The following is a 16,878-nucleotide window of genomic DNA, read 5'->3' on the forward strand; positions in this document are numbered from 1 at the left end:
GCGGTGAATTCATCAAGAGTAACTTTGCCTACTCCGACCAAATAGTCTATGAACTTCATTAAGAGAAATTAATCTCATCCTCCTTTACAACAAAGTATCGGTAAATCTATCAAGAGTATTCCTACACACTCCAATCGAAATCGATTTATAGGCTTATTAAGAGAATATAATCTCATCCTTCTCTTTAGTAGGAATATCAAAAAAATTTATCAAGAGTTTTCTTACTAACTCCAACCGAGATCGGTCTTATAAATTTATTTAGAGAAAAGAATCTCAATCATGCACATCTGCTTATTTCATTTTATTTTGGAAAATGGAGATTTTATTGATGTGCTTCACAATTGTAACTTTACTTGTTTTTCCCTTTGAACACAAGATTACATCATTAGGTAAGGTTACCATAAAGTACAATTAATTTACAACGGACTTTATTCCCATCCCATTGCAAGTTTCCACCACTAACTCTTTGCCTAACCCTTTAGACAAAGGATCCGCTAAATTAAACCTGGATTTCACATATTGAAGCGATATCACGCCTTCCTCCAATAATCTTCTCACATGATTATGTTTGAGATGAACTTGTCTCGACTTGCCATTGTAGCAATCACTTGAAGCCCGAAATATAGCAGCTTGAATATCACAATAAATAGTTAAATGTGGTACTGGCTTACTCCACAAAGGAATATCTATCAACATAGATCGTAGCCAATCAGCTTCTTCTCCAACAGAAGACATAGCTATAAATTCTGACTTCATGTTTGAGTGAGTAATACATATCTGTTTCTTTGATTTCCAAGAGATCGATGCTCCAGCCAAAGTGAAAATCCAAGCAGTAATAGATTTAGAGTCATTCAGATCAGAATTTCAAGTAGCATCGCTATAACCTCCAAGAACAACTGAAAATGTAGAATAATGTAGGCCAACTTTAATTGTACCCTTCAGGTATCTTAAAACACGAATTAAGGCATTTTAATGTTCAATTACAGGATTACTAGTAAACTTGCTCAAAGTTCCTACTGCGTAACCAATATCCGGCCTGGTACAATGCATGGCATACATAAGACTCCCAACAATCAGGGAATATGTAAGCTGATCAAGAACATCACTAGAGTTCCACATTAGTTTGATGCTAGGATCAAATGGTGTAGGAGCAGGTTTGTCGTCAAAGTGACCAATTCTCTTTAGAACTTTCTTAATATAACTTGATTGAGTAAGAGTCAAGCCATTAGATGATCTCATGATTTTAATGCCCAAAATTACATCAGCTTCTCCAAGATCTTTCATTTCAAATTGAAAGGCTAAAAACGATTTTGTTTCTTTGACTCTTTCAATATCAGCTCCAAAGATCAACATATCATCTACATAAAGACATATTATAACACTAAATTTTTCTTGAAATTTGCTAAATATGCAAATATCACCACCATTGATTGAATAGCCATTAGAAATCATTACTCTTCTAAATTTCTCATTCCATTGTTTTGGAGCTTGTTTTAATCCATAAAGAGATTTAAGAAGCTTACAAACTTTGTGTTCTTCACCAGAAATGACAAATCCTTCTGGTTGTTTCATGTAAACCTCTTCATCTAGATCTCCATTCAGAAATGCAGTCTTCACATCCATCTAATGTATTATCAGACTATGAATTGCGGCTAAAGCAATCAAGAGTCGAATAGAAGTCATTCGAGCTACATGCAAAGGTATCAAAATACATCAATTGAGTAAAACCTTTTGCTACCAAGCGAGCTTTGTACTTATCTAAGGTACCATCAGATTTTAATTTCTTTCTAAAGATCCATCTACAACCAATAGACTTACATCCAGGAAGGAGGCCTGATAAAATTCATGTATTATTTGACATAATAGAGTGCATTTCATCATCAATAGCTTCACACCAGAAAGAAGCATCATATGAAGACATTGCTTTAGTATAACTTTCAAGATCCTTTTCAACTAAATATAGTTGAAAATTAGGTCCAAAGTCTCTTGGTTTGGTTGATCTTGAACTACGTCTTAGTTGACTTTCTTCCAAAGGCTCAACTATTTTTCTTTTAAGAGGAAATATAGAAGAACTTGTATCTTGTTCCAAAAATTCTTTTTTCTTAGGAAATATATGCTAAAAAAAGTTAGCATGCAAAGATTCAATAATTGTGTGAGGGCTTCGGGTCTCAAGATTCAAAAATCTATAAGCCTTACTGGTTTGTGAATAACCAATAAATACACAATATACTCCTCTATAGCCAATCTTAGTAAAATATTGATCTGGTAATTTAACATGAGCCAAACAACCCTATACTTTAAAATAATTTATATTTGACTTTCGATTCTTCCAAAGTTCATACAGAGATGAATCATGTTTCTTGGAAGGAATTCGATTCAAAATTTGACACGCAGAAAATAAGGCTTCAATCTACAAATTTTCAGTGATACCAGATCCATAAAGCATAGAGTTAACCATTTCAATGAAAGTTCTATTTTTTTTCTTTCTGCTACACCAGTTTGTTGTGGTGTATAAGACATAGTCAATTGTTTCTCAATGCCTTCTTTTTCATAAAAAAATAATAAAATCTGATTTTAAATATTCTCCACCTCTGTCAGATCTAATTGATTTAATCTTCAAACTCAATTTATTTTCAACTTCTGCTTTATACGTTTTGAAAGTCTCAAATGCCTCATCTTTTCTTTTTAATGGAAACACATATGTATACCTTGAGTAATCATCAATGAAAGTGATAGAATATCTTTTTTCATGACGTGATAAACAATCCATCTCACAAATATCAATGTGGATTAACTCCAAAAGTGTGGATATCCTTTCAACAGACTTAAAAGGTTTCTTTGTTATTTTACATTTACTACAAGTAATACACTTATCAACATGATCCTTTCCACAGTCTTTAATTAATCCATTTTTCACCATAAGTTGAATGGATCTAAAATTCACATGACCAAGACGTTCATGCCATAAATCTAGAGACTCCACAACATAAGTAGAAATATTTTCATTTTCAATATTGAGTTTAAACATTCCATTTGTAGCATAACCTTTTCCAACAAACATTCCTTGTTTAGACAAAATAAATTTATTTGCCTAAAAAATTATTTTAAAACCATGTTTCGAAAGAAGTGTACCTGACACCAAGTTCTTTCGAATATCAGGAACATGCAATACGTCTATCAATGTGACCATCTTTCCGGAAGTGAATTTCAATTCTACAGTTCCTTTTCCCACAACCTTAGCAGAGGATAAGTTTCCCATATGCAAAACTTTATCGCCCACCACTAATTCATAGGTCGTGAAAGAATTTCGATTACCTGATATATGACGAGTTGCACCAGTGTCTATCCACCATTCCACTTGATCTCCCGCTACAAATGCTTCTGTGACCATTGCCACCAGTTCATTTTTTATGTTGTTATTTGCCTTTTCTTTCTTCTTTTCAGCTTTAAGAATTTTACAATCATGTGCATAGTGACCAATATTATGACAATGATAACATTCATTCGATTTAGAATTAGAATTAGTACACTTTAAATTTTTACTCTTATTTGCCTAAAAATTTATTATTGGCAGGTTCCTTCTTGATCGCTTTTTCTTCAATAACATGAGTTTTCATGATGGGTTCCTTCAAGATGTTATTGTCACAATCTCGTGTCTTTTGTTCAATTTACAAGTGCTGCAATAATTGTTCAAGAGTCAAATCTTTCTTCTTGTGTAAAAGTTTGCTTATGTACTCTTTCCAAGATGGAGGAAGTTTTGAAACAATAGCACCAACATGAAAGTTTTCATCAAGAGCAATTTCAGATAAAGCAATTTTATTAGCTATAAGTTGAAATTCTTATACTTGTTCAGTGATTGACTTGTCATCAACCATTTTGAACTCCTTATAATTTGAAACAAGAAATTTCTTTGAACTTGCCTCTTCTACTAAATGAATAGCTTTAAGAGTATCTCAAATCTCCTTAGCAAATTTGCACTTAATATAATATTGATCATAATATTTATTGGACATTCCTCCAAGAATATAATTCTTGCATAAGTAATCATCATCTTGCCATTTGGCAATTTGTTCTTTAATTAAAGTAGCCTCGTCCGTTGTTACCTCGAAACTAGGAGCCTCAGGATAAGGTTTCTCAAGAACATATGCCAACTTTAATTGTCTTAAAAAGAATTCCATCTTTCCACGCCATCTAGGAAAGTCTTTGCCATCAAATATTTCAAAATTAGAATTAGGCAAATTTGGAACACTGTTTGTTATTGATGTGGATGCCATAGAGACAACTATCTTCAAATTGTTAGAACAAATGAACAAGAATGATAAAAATACAAGGAATCCAAAACAAAACTTGCTTGGCTTATAGGCACGTTAATACGTTTCTTGAAGATAGTTGGAGTCTCTCCCACGAGCAATCGGAAGAATAAATAACAATTCTATCTTCGAAATTCAACTAAGTCACAAAACAAGTAGCATTCAAGAATGTTGCTCTTCTATTCTTGAATTGGTGATTTCATCTTTTGATTAATGTCTCACAAGTGTTTTTTCAAGGGAAAGTAGTTTTGTTTGAATGCTTATCTTTTCAACCAAAAGAAACTCAATTTATACGACAAAAGCTTTAGGGAAAAGACATAAAATCCCCCTTGAACTTGGCACGAAAACTTACTTTAGTACTTAAACTACACGGGTGTTTATATACCCCCTTAACATCTTTTAAGTGATTAAAACACCCCCTAAGGGATGATGTGGTAGAGAGAGTGAGTGCACTCTCCTGAAAGTGCGTGAAAAAAGAGAAAAAAATAGCTGATTTTTTAAAGCCCTACACATGGCCTTTTTTTATTGGCCAATATATAACAAATTTTTTAAATAGTTTTTTTATATATATCAAATCTTTAAAATATGTAAATTTTCTTATTAAGAGGTAAATGAAATTAGTGGGTCCCCTTTTTATTTTCTTTAATTTTTTTTATTTTTATTTTGTTGTCTTCTTCAATACACATTTTTCTCCATTGAAACATCTCTTCCTCCATCTTCTTCCCCATCTCTATCCACTATTTTCATTTCACTAATCGTTTACTAATCCGTAAAATTCAATAGCAATGTCATTTTATTGACGTCGATTTCACTCTATTATTTGTATCGATTTGGCAAATGTAAAATTTCTTAAATTTTGAGTGACCCATTTTGATATCTAGATCATTCAAACATTTCTCATAAAATTTATATTTTTTTTGGATCAACTTTCTTATGCAATCTTCATTTCTTATTTGAGTTGTCAAGAAAAAATTGGCTTTCAAAAAAATTCATTCCCCAAGATGGTAAATTCATTGGAAGGGTTTGAAGAAGATAATGTGAATTTCTTCTTTAAAGTGACTTAAAAAATTGTTGAATAGTGAAGAAGAAGAAAAGAAAGTATTGAAGGTTGGAATAATGGTGAACAACAAGGAAGAAGAAAGAGAGGGAGTGGGGTGGGTGTATGCATTTATAAATTAATCAATTGATATAATTAATTTTAAAAAGTGTTTAAGAAAAAATAGTGAATAAGTAAAAAAGAAATAAAGATTAATGACATGATGCCTACATTGTTATGATGTGGTGCTTACGTGGCTATAATGTGGCGGGTGAGAGTGGTGTTATAGTCTCAGGGTGGAAAAAAAATCACTTCAAAGATCTTAAGAGGGGTATTTAAATGCCCGTGTAGTTTAAGTACTAAAGTAAGTTATCCGACCAAGTTCAGGGTTTTTTTTATGTATTTTCCCAAAGTTTTACAAGAAAAGGACTTTTAATTAAATAGAATTTATTATAGGTTCATGAATTGAAAATAAAACTTATCTTTCAAAAAATTCATAACGTAAAATTAAAAAGCCTCTTTCAAAATCCTATAACGTAGAATTAAAACAAAAAATAATTTTACAACTCACATTCATTATTTTGTTATTTCAAAACTTTTAATGGATGAATTTTATTTCAAAATTAATTGAAACACTAACTCTTACATAAACTTCCAAAATCAATAAATGAGGTCATAAATGGACATTATGAGAGTATCAAAAGGAGTAGTAAAACACATATATCGACATAATGAGTTCATGAATTTTCTACTCTTTTCCCTATCTTGTATTCCTATCACAAAATGTTTTTTTTAGAAATGCTATAATCAGTTCAATGTTAGATACCTAAATGACATATTTTATTTGGTTAATTTACCTATTTAATAGACGAAAGTGTGTCATTAGAATACTCTCGTAAAAGTTGAGATATTCAATTAGAATATGTATAATTTGAATGTCTAAATAAAATATCATAACAAGTTTAAAAAATTAACTATGTATTAAGCTTTTGTTAACATATTGATCATTTGGAGAGTATTCAATAAGTGAGAATTTAAGAGAGATAAAATGTACTCAGACAACTATTCATACAATTAAAACTATTAAATAGTACTCCTATCTATTTAAAAACTGTGAATTTTTTTAAAAGATAAGTAAATAATATGAATTGAAGATTGTAATGGAAGAAGAAAAAAAATACTCAATCTAAGCAATTTGCGAGCCACTAATTTACCATAGTCATAGGTGATTATAAGTTTTGTTACCTACTATTTCATCTGTCCCAAAATATTTATCGTTCTCATTATATATCTATCTCAAATTATTTATTATTCATTAAAATTCAAAATAAAATAAAAAAACTCATTAGTCGAAAATGTCTTTACCCCTAAGGGATTGTTTGGTATAGGATATTAGATAGATACAGTTATCTCATATATTGTAATTTTCCATTAAATTAGTTATCCCACCATATATATGAGACAACTTATGTAATACATATGGTGAGATAATTTTCCTAATCAAGTGCATGATATAATAATCATAATTTTTTCTTGAAATTATTATACCTTAGGTTCGAGTCTCCTTGGGTACGAGAACACCTTTGTTAGATAGTGTTTTATCTCTCAATATGAGATTTTTCGGGATGAATTCAAATTTAGTCGAGCTCTAATATGGAGTCTGAACATCGAATGAAGCAAAAAGAAAGAAGTATAGAAAATACTACTGAACTCAGCGTAAATTATAATAAGTTGCATTTTTAAGCTATTGACAGTCTTAAAACACTCATCTACTTGACTAACTAAACTTAGATACACCATCGATACATCTCTGATCTGCCACATGACATACCAAGTGGTCTAAAACTCTTATAGAAGCATGATGTTCTTAATAAAACACCGAGATAAGTGTTGAAAACAATCCTAAACTTGCCAAAAATTTAGAGGTATATTTCAATCATGTTGCAATATCGAGTATATTTAAGTTTATTTAATTAGTCAAGTAAAAAGTATTTTTAAAACTGTTAGTAGCTCGAGAATGAAACTAATAATTCACGATAAATTTAAGTGTGTTCTCAATACTTCTCGAAGAAAAAAAAAAAAAGAGAGACTATCCTATTCATGCCCCCACCCCTCTCCTTAAGTAGAGGCCCCTCCTTATTATGGTGGGGACCTTATTATAGTGAAGGAGTGAGAGAGGGCCACATTTTAGATCCATTTTTCCTACACCAATTGTAGGACCATTTGTGGCAGTATGGTCCACTCAGAAAAAGTCACACTTTTCTTACCCCTACACGTGTCATCATCCCACTCACTCTTCCTTTATATACCTCTTCAACTTCAACCGTCTGATTCATCCTCCATTTCCATTACTCACACCTTTTGTTCTTCTTTTTTTCTAAAAAAATGTCCAGTTTTCATGACCCAGATGATGATTGTGGCACCTCCGAGCTCAGCAACGACGTCGCCGGAGATCTAAATGACCGGAAAATGGACGGTGATGGAGTTGCCGATGAGAAAAAACTGGTGTTTTCCGCTATGAAAGAAGAACCGTTTGATTCCGATCATCATACTTTGGTTCCGTCAATGCCTATGCCGGTGGCTACCACCGCCGCGCCGCGGAGATCCTCCACCAAGGACCGCCACACAAAAGTAGAGGGACGTGGACGGAGGATCCGAATACCTGCTACATGTGCGGCTCGGATCTTCCAATTGACCCGAGAACTAGGTCATAAGTCCGACGGAGAAACTGTTCGGTGGTTGCTTGAACATGCGGAGCAATCTATAATTGAAGCCACCGGAACCGGAACTGTACCGGCGATAGCAGTTTCTGTCAACGGTACTCTTAAGATTCCGACGAGTTCTCCGGCGAGTAATCGAGAAATCGACGAGAACAATCCACAGAAACGTAGAAGGAAATCATCAAACTCGGAGTTCATTGATGTTGGAAGTTTGAATAGAAATGCAGCAAATGTTTCACAATTTGCTCCGGTAACAACCACGCCGGCAACAATACCTGCCGCTGCCGCCGCTCCGCCGCCGGGATTACTACCGATATGGACTATGAGTAATGGGGGTATGATGGTACCATCCAATGCCATTTGGATGATACCAGCAACGGTCCCACCAGTAAACGTGACCAATAACAATAACGTCATGGTGCAGTATCCTCAATTATGGACACCTGTATTTAATTTGGCCACGAGGCCAATATCATCGTTCGTGGCTGCACCAACAGCTGCAGCCACGAATAATATTAGCGGTCCGCCACCAATAATGATGGCAGGACCGTTAACTATAAATGATGGAGCAGCAACATCTACGGGGCCTAAAATTGGGTCGAACAAGTCTAGCATGGCTCCAGCTAGTTTAAGCTCTAGCACAGATAGAAATAACAACAATAAAAATGATAAACCTCATATGCTAAGAGATTTTTCACTTGAAATTTATGATAGAAAAGAGTTACAGTTCATGAGTCGAAGTGGAAATCATCAACAAGAACCTCAAGTTACATCTTCAAAGCGGTCATAGAGAAGACGGGTTAATGGGCGATCAAGAAGGTCTATGGCTTAAAATCGATTCAAGAGATCGATCCTACGTCATAATTCAATATAAAGATAGAGGCAGAGTTTAGGCCAAATATGCTCAAAATACTCTTGTATGTACAAACTAGAGGACACTAGCTATTCACTTTTTGTTTCTTTTGCTTTTGTTAAACTAATGTTAATTAGAAGTTGAATGATGTGCAACTCTCTTAGGAAATTTCAAATAAATCATTGTATAATTGTCAATGGAAACATTATCATCCTTCAGCTTTATTATAATTTAGTTAACTATGAATTAAATAACTGGAATTTTAATTGTCATATCTTTCAAGCCCTAATGAAGTGGAAATGAAATGACTTTCAATTAACCTAACCTACTTAGTGCATGACTTCATTATATGTCACATAAGTGTCATTTTTGCACTTACTAGGCATCAACATTTGGTCTTTTATTTCGAACCCACACTTAAAAAACAATTTTCACAAAATATTACCATCTTCCGTGGGACGGTAAAAGTAGGAAAAACAAGTTTTATCAGAGTTGATAGATATTCTATATTGATTGTCTCGCTCCTCTAGTGCTCATCCAACTCTCCCACACTATCTATATTCTTTACCCTCATAATATTTACCTAGATTATACGTAAAATTCATATCCGCCAGCACATACACTCTTAATTTAATAATCTTATTGGAGAAACTTTTGACCGTGATCTGTTTTTGGGAAATGAGAAAAATAATAAAGTGAGTTTCTGAAAAGAGGTTTTAAGTGAAGTGATTAGTGTTAAAAAAAATTAAAAAGTGTTGAAGACGTGCACGTGAGTATCGCACGTGTAAAAGTGGATTAGGACTTTGAGAAGAGTGGGGACCCGTTTGGGCTTTTGATGGATCAGTTTTGGGTTTGCGTAGAGTGGTATACTTCCATTGGTGGTGGTGGTGTGGCCCATGGCCCACCTTGTCTAGTGGGTCAAAATAGAAGCTTCCCAATCCAAAACATAAATCGGTTTTTCATCTGGTATTCGATATTCGACTCATCTAGATTGTGTTCGAGAGGTCTCGTTGTGAAAGGTAAAACATTTCTTATTAAAACTGATTCCATTATAAGGATTTGAGTTTAAGACGTCTGATTTTATTCATTGCACTATAATTTTTGATGATTCCAGATCAATTTCGTGATAGAATAAAAGCTTTTAGAGAAGAATATTCTGCTAAAAAGTATAATGTGGATGGGAAACAGCCAACAGGCTGTACTTTTTTCTTAACTAAGTGGTACATTTCTTACCTAATCACCCCAAGTTGATATAATATAGTGTTATTATCAAATGCTTATATATACTAATGAAGAAGAAAAAAGTAAACACTAGTGATCCAACTCACGTTGGGCCTAGTGCCCAGGTGGTTTGGCCAATAGTAGGCCAATAAATATTAAATGGTGACGTAGGCGGGGGTTTCTGAGGAATACAAATAACCTTTGGTTTTTTTCAGCTTTGGCGAGCATCTGGAATAACTAGTGAATTACAACTCTATTGTACAACAATTGGGGCATTGGTCTTTACAGCGTTAATGCTTTTTGTTGGTTGGTTTCGTTTGTTTTTTATTACTTGAAAATAAACATTAGACTTCCAAAATTTAAAATCATTGAGTTCGATTTTCAAAACTCTATCATTTATAACAGCTTATTATGCTTCAAAAATTACAAATTCAGATTTGAAACGGATACTTATTTTTTTCTTGTCATCAAATAAAGAAAACCATTTAGATTCATAAGTTAAATATATGTAATATATAGAAGTATATTTTTAATATATAGTGGTTTATAGTATCTTATCTCTATTTCTATTATTATATATAGGTAACAAAATAAGATTATTGAACTTTATTTTATTAAAAAAAATAATCTTAAGTCTAAACATAAAAATTGAAATGAAAAAGAAAGGAAGTCTTATTAACTTAAAGGAGGTGGTGGGGCCCGGGGTCCAGAGATAAAGTGGGACCAGTGGCGTGCTTCAAGGACTGTAGGCCCATTTCACCTATCAGACCGCTCAAACTATATGGCCCATCACCTTAAGGTGGGTAAAAAACTTTGAAGATATTTAATTGAGGAATTTTCGCAAATAGTCATTATAATATATTTTATATATTTATGGGGTGTAATTTCAGTTTAAGTTATCTCGTTTGTATAGTTTGTGGGTTTATATAATTTACAAGTGAGTTTGTATAATTTGCGAGTATATTTGTATCATTGAGTTATTTTTATATAAACTCAAAATAAGAAATTTATACAAACACAAATATCTAAACTTTAAATAGTTATATAAATTATATTATACAATATTTATACAAATTCTGAATTATACAAACGTGCGAATTATACAAGCTCGAAATCCCAACCGATGTAATTATCAATGAATAATTATTGACCGCGAGTGGTAATTAACTAAAACTATAGTTATGATGACTAATTAACTTATATATATTTACTTAATCATATAATTTTCCCCATTTAATTTTTAAAGAAATTTTGTAAATTTATTTATTTTTAAAAATAACTTTAGATACGTAACGTTTGAAGTAAATGCATTTTTGCATAGCTTTCAAATAAAGAAGATTGAATTTTAAATATAAATATATGTACTTCAAGCAAATATAGTTGAAATAAGACAATATAACTAGATTTTAGATAAAAATAATTGATATTCTAGTAAAAATATCCGAACTTTAGCCATGTGACTTTAGACATTTTTCTAGAAATCAGACTTTATCAATATTAAAACTTTAAACAAATTTATTTCAAATATAGATAAATGTGCAAAAAATTATATACTTGAGGGTTATGTGGTAGCTGATTTAGAGATGAGTTATGCGGATATTAAATTCTGCTCAAGTAATATCACATTTTGATAGTTAGTTAGAAGATAAGTTATTTATATGTAAAATTAATATAGTGTTTGATTTGTAATTTAGAATTCCACATACAAACACACATATAAACTTACAATACATAAATAATACTCCATCTGAATAACTAAACTTAGATACATAAATTTTGTTATTATTAATACATGTATAACTTTAACCAGCTATCCAACGTGTATATTTACGCTTTGGCCATAAAGTGGTGGGTGGTAGCTATTGTGGTGGGCTCCTCAAGGTGTGAAGTGGTCCACTTGTAGATGGGCTCTACTTTGTGCCTAAAGACACGGCTGTTGGGCTCGACGGCTATTGGATGGTAGGCCCATTTTGTCATTGTTGGACCACTACAAATAGGCCCATGCCAAGATAATATACGTACAATGCTGTGGGCCATGTGGGTATGGGCAATTCTGTTGGGCCCATGAAAGTGGTCCCAGCATGTGTATGGCTCATGTCCTTGGTCCAACATGTACTTGACTTTATGATATTGTGGGGATGTCAAATTTTAAACGACGGTAAAACTAGTTCATAAAAATATGATCGGTTCAATTAGTTTAAGTATGAGCTAGTCAAATTATGACTCAATTCATCTTTGATTGGTTTAGATTTTATTAAAAGATTTTTAATGTTTTTTGGTTGATATGTTACAACTTTTTATTAGGTTCACAATTGGTTCATATATCAATTTATATCTACCTCATAATTCACGAGGGTGGAGATAGGTAGGACCGAGGGATATATTCAAACTCTCTTCGGCATATATGATTAAATTATTTTTATGTATATTTATATAGTAGATATTGAACCCTCTTTAACTTATGTATGTTTTACTTCTTCATATTTTAAAATCTCTTCGTGAAAATCTGGCTCTGTCATTAATGAAATTAATTATTTAAAGAATGTAGCAAAACAGATGCAACCCAACAACCAATTTTATCATGATAATGTAAATACAAACAAGAAACTCAAACTGAAAAAAGTGAATAACAAATGCATACAGCAGCAAAATCCTGCAGGCACACTTCTTAGGGTTCGTTTTGTAGGGTGTATAAGAATATTGTTGAATATGGTGTATTAGTAATGCTTGCATTAGTTATTCTAGGATTATTTCTTCTATCTCCTGTTCAATCTCGGGAGTTTTTTTACCATAAGCTCTTCTGTACTCGGAATCAACCCCTCTGAAGTAGTAGGCTCCTGGTGGAAGAATGCTGCCAGGCATTTCACACCAATAGTCGTTTTTGATGCCAAACTCTCTTCTGGCCTCATAAAGTCCAACGAAAATGTCAAATTCGGGAGGAGTGTACTGCAAAAAATGTTGTAATTTGAGTCGATGACAAGGTTCAGTAAGATGGATTCTAAAAACACATTTGAATGCTACTGCAAACAAATCCACCAACATGAAAATTTCCACATACCTCGTATCTCTTTTGCAGCCTCTCTGCAACATTCATCACAGTTGCAATGTTTGACAAACTAAAAGGATGTTGACCTTCATTAAGTTTTAGTGAAAACATTGTTGCAGTTGATCCACCCCCATAGGAGAACATGATTACACGCTGACCGGCCTGAGAGGCAAGAACTGATTCAGAAACATACACGAAAGAAAAAAAAAAAAAAAAAAAGAAGAAAAGTTTAAAGTTGTGTTTACCAATGTGTCGTGCTTATTGTGAAGGAGGGATGCAAATGCAGCATAGAGAGACGCGGTGTACATGTTGCCAACTTGTTTTGGTATCAATGTTGTAGGTTCCACCTTCTCATCATAAAATGGTTTAGCAACTTGTTGGGATGCCTGTATTGATCAGGCAAAAGGCTTAGCAACTTGTTTTGGTATCAAATGTGGTTAGGTTGAATGATTAAAATAAATATTTGAAGATGATCAGAGAAATTCAATTGTAAAATAAAGAATATTTCAGGATGAAAAAGTAGCAATTGGTAGTGAACCTCATCAAGATCACGACTTTGGTAGCTTTCATCACCAGTTAAGGATTCAAAGGGAGCCAGGATTTGTCTAGCAGACTCGTCAATAGAGCTGAAAATGCAGAAATGAAGACGATCAGTCCATAACATCCGTTTAAACAATGAAAATATTCATTTCTAACAGAAGATTTTTAGCACACCTAGCATTCCTTAAAAAGTCGTTGTAAAGCAAGCGACCAAAACTCTTCTGGACAAGCTGCATGATTAATTAGAAAGGATTCAGATAAGTGTTTAAATGAACTAATTTAGAGAAACAGAGGAAAAAAATTAGATTTATAACCTACCTTGTTGTATGGTGAATGGAATGCAAAGTAGGCTGCATTATCAATTGAAAATTGCTCGCCTTCCACTTTCTCATATCTGAAAAAACATTACACAAAAGGTCACTAAACAATGACAGTTAACAATTTTACTCGAAATATAAGGATGCATCATCTGGCAGCTTACTTGTTGCATAAACCCTTGTAGCAAGAATCAAGTGCCTTAAGATAACAGGTTTGCGAAATCTCACTGTCCACCACCTGCAACAACAAATAACATCACACAGAGAACACACAAGGAAAATTCTGAAGTTTCAACAGTGGATGTAGTCGCTAGCAAAATATCAATAATACTGAAATTTTAAAAATTGTCATGCAACATGTTGTTTTCTAGATATAAACTAAATATTGTGTTTAACCAATTTCTGTGAGAACGAAAACATGAAGGTTAAGGAATCAGCAAGGGGTAGCTTGCAATAAAATTCTATCAAGTTCCGTAAAATACCACTCTCAATACACATTATCTTAAAAACTCATACAATTTTTTTTTGGAGCAAAATAGCATTATTGATAAACAAGACAAGAAGGGATTAAAGGGAATTACTGGATCTTCACTGTCAAGGATGGGCTTGTAAATATCATAGACGTGCGACATATGGCTAGCTCTGATCTTGCTTTCAAGTACTATAGGAGCATCAGGTCCTACAAGCATAGCAATTGCTGCAGCTCCTCCAGTAGCCCGAGCAGGTCCCTTTGCATAGACCTGTGAACAGAAGTTGTCGAATAAATGAACAAAAACAATGCTAAGGCTCAGGCATTTCATACTATGTATCTAATAAGCAAAGCAATAGACAAAACTCAAGTCGTAGATTGCATGAAAGATTAATGATCATACCGCACTATCCGTGCATACAACAAGCCCATAACGTCCATCCCATGAAGAGCTCTCCACCCAATTAACGCAGTTGAACAATGCAGCAGTTCCCCCATAGCTAGAATTATGGGAGTCAACTCCTTCAATGTCGGTATTTCCATGTTCCTGCTTGTTTCACAAGATGAATCAGAGGTATGTCACACAAAGGCTTAGCAATTAAGTCTTAATCAGTTGGCAACATGTTGGAAAACACCATAATGGACATTGCCTTGATGGAACGGGTGTTACCTCAAATATTCTCATTAAGAATGTCTTGATAGATTTACTCTTATCGATAATAGTTTCAGTTCCAACGTCTAACCGGCCAATTTGGTTTGGATCAATAGCATACTTCTCCAAAAGATAAAGTAACAGCCGTCATGCTGAAGATGCAAAATTCTGATGAGAAGAGATGAAAACATAGTAGTATTTGCAAGTATTAGCTAATAAAGTTAGTCCGCAGTTTCTTTATGACAATTTATGAAACAAAATGGATCCAAATGAAGCAGAACGATTATAGAGATTCATATATCTGATCCCTAGCTAGTAGTTGTTTTTGCAGCTACTAAAGTTAACTGCATACCTCATTGATACAACATCTTCATCCTCAATAACAAAGCCCATGCAATCTTGTCCAGGATCAGTTGTATACGCGCCTTTGCTTACTTCATCATGAGCCTCCAATTCTTCCTGTACATTGCAATTTTACTTAAATTAACTCATAAAAGTCTTATTCCCATGAAACTATAAAAGCAATATGAGTCCTTTTAAAAGCACAAAACTATGTATACAAACAATACATGTGCATAACATAAGATCACCATGAGAGCTTAAATAAAATGGTTATCCTAAGTTATACGCATTTACTCTCCTTCATATTTGACTCAAAACTGCGATTATTTACCTAACACGCACAAACACTTCCCCAACAGTTTATCATGATTTCAGGTGCTCAATTGGAACGAACGAACAAACAAGCTTAAGCAGCTAAATAAGAATTAATAAGAAGTATAAATTTAAAATGTTACTCGTATAGTAACTTTACCAGCACAAGGCGAGTAGGAGGAAAGTGAATCTCCATTGCGAGTATTCCAACATTGTTCGGTTGAGAAGCCATTTTCCGATTGTAGCAACTATAACTTTGAGCAAAAACACACACTGAACAAATTTAAATAATAAAACTTCAACCACCGGACCGCCGACGTTTATTTCCTTCTCCGGCACTGCTTTTCCGACGACGAGGAATATGAAAAGGAGAGGAAGTTTGTAATGGAGAAAGAAGATGAATGGATGTGTGTGTTGGCATATTTGCGTTCGATTAAATATAACAATTCAAATCAGGACACCAAAGTTGAGTTTCAATAATTTAAAGCAGAACCAGTGGGAAAGAGAGGGGAAATGGGAGAATCGCCCTTCAACAAGTGGGCTACCAAATACACATGAGAAAAGGATTAACAAAAAGAAATTTCTGGTGTTATGGTTGGTTTCCCGCCTGTTTTTAATATTGGTACATATTTTGGGATTTCATTATTCGAATTAGTTTAAAATTTTGGGCATCAAAGAAGGAATTTATTTGTAAACTAATTTAAATATGTATATAATATTTAAGTATGAGGTTATAGAGGGGTAATTTTTCAAAAATAATATATATTGTAGAGAAGTAAAATGTAATATAAAAAATCATTCTGAAGAAAATCATGTTGGTATTATGAAATGTTACTGTTACACCTTTTAGGTACTTCATATTCAACGTCAAAATAGGATGTATTAGAAGGGAATATATAAGTCCTTAGCTTCTTAAATTGATTATTGAAGTACACAATTTGGAGTATTTTAAAGGTCCAACTTGTGTTAATTGAAGTTATTTTATTTAAAGAAAATGAAAAGAAGTTCTTTCATTTGCGTTTATTTCTTTTTCTTTCACCAGCTTTTAGTCAACTTCAAA

At 33.2% G+C, this 16,878-nt stretch overlaps 1 protein-coding gene and 1 pseudogene across 1 annotated transcript; one reads left to right on the forward strand and one right to left on the reverse strand.

The window, feature by feature from the left end:
* Positions 1 to 7,559: 7,559 nt before the first annotated feature.
* LOC102601538 (transcription factor TCP9-like) lies at positions 7,560 to 9,140 on the forward strand. Its single transcript, XM_006358791.2, has one exon. It carries the CDS (start codon positions 7,732 to 7,734, stop codon positions 8,854 to 8,856), a length of 1,125 nt encoding a protein of 374 aa, XP_006358853.1. The 5' UTR covers positions 7,560 to 7,731; the 3' UTR covers positions 8,857 to 9,140.
* A 3,568-nt stretch (positions 9,141 to 12,708) lies between these two features.
* LOC102602211 (hydroxymethylglutaryl-CoA synthase-like) lies at positions 12,709 to 16,370 on the reverse strand (annotated as a pseudogene).
* Positions 16,371 to 16,878: the final 508 nt, after the last annotated feature.

The sequence above is a fragment of the Solanum tuberosum genome, unplaced genomic scaffold (assembly GCF_000226075.1).
Source record: "Solanum tuberosum cultivar DM 1-3 516 R44 unplaced genomic scaffold, SolTub_3.0 scf00281, whole genome shotgun sequence".
NCBI lineage: Eukaryota > Viridiplantae > Streptophyta > Magnoliopsida > Solanales > Solanaceae > Solanum > Solanum tuberosum.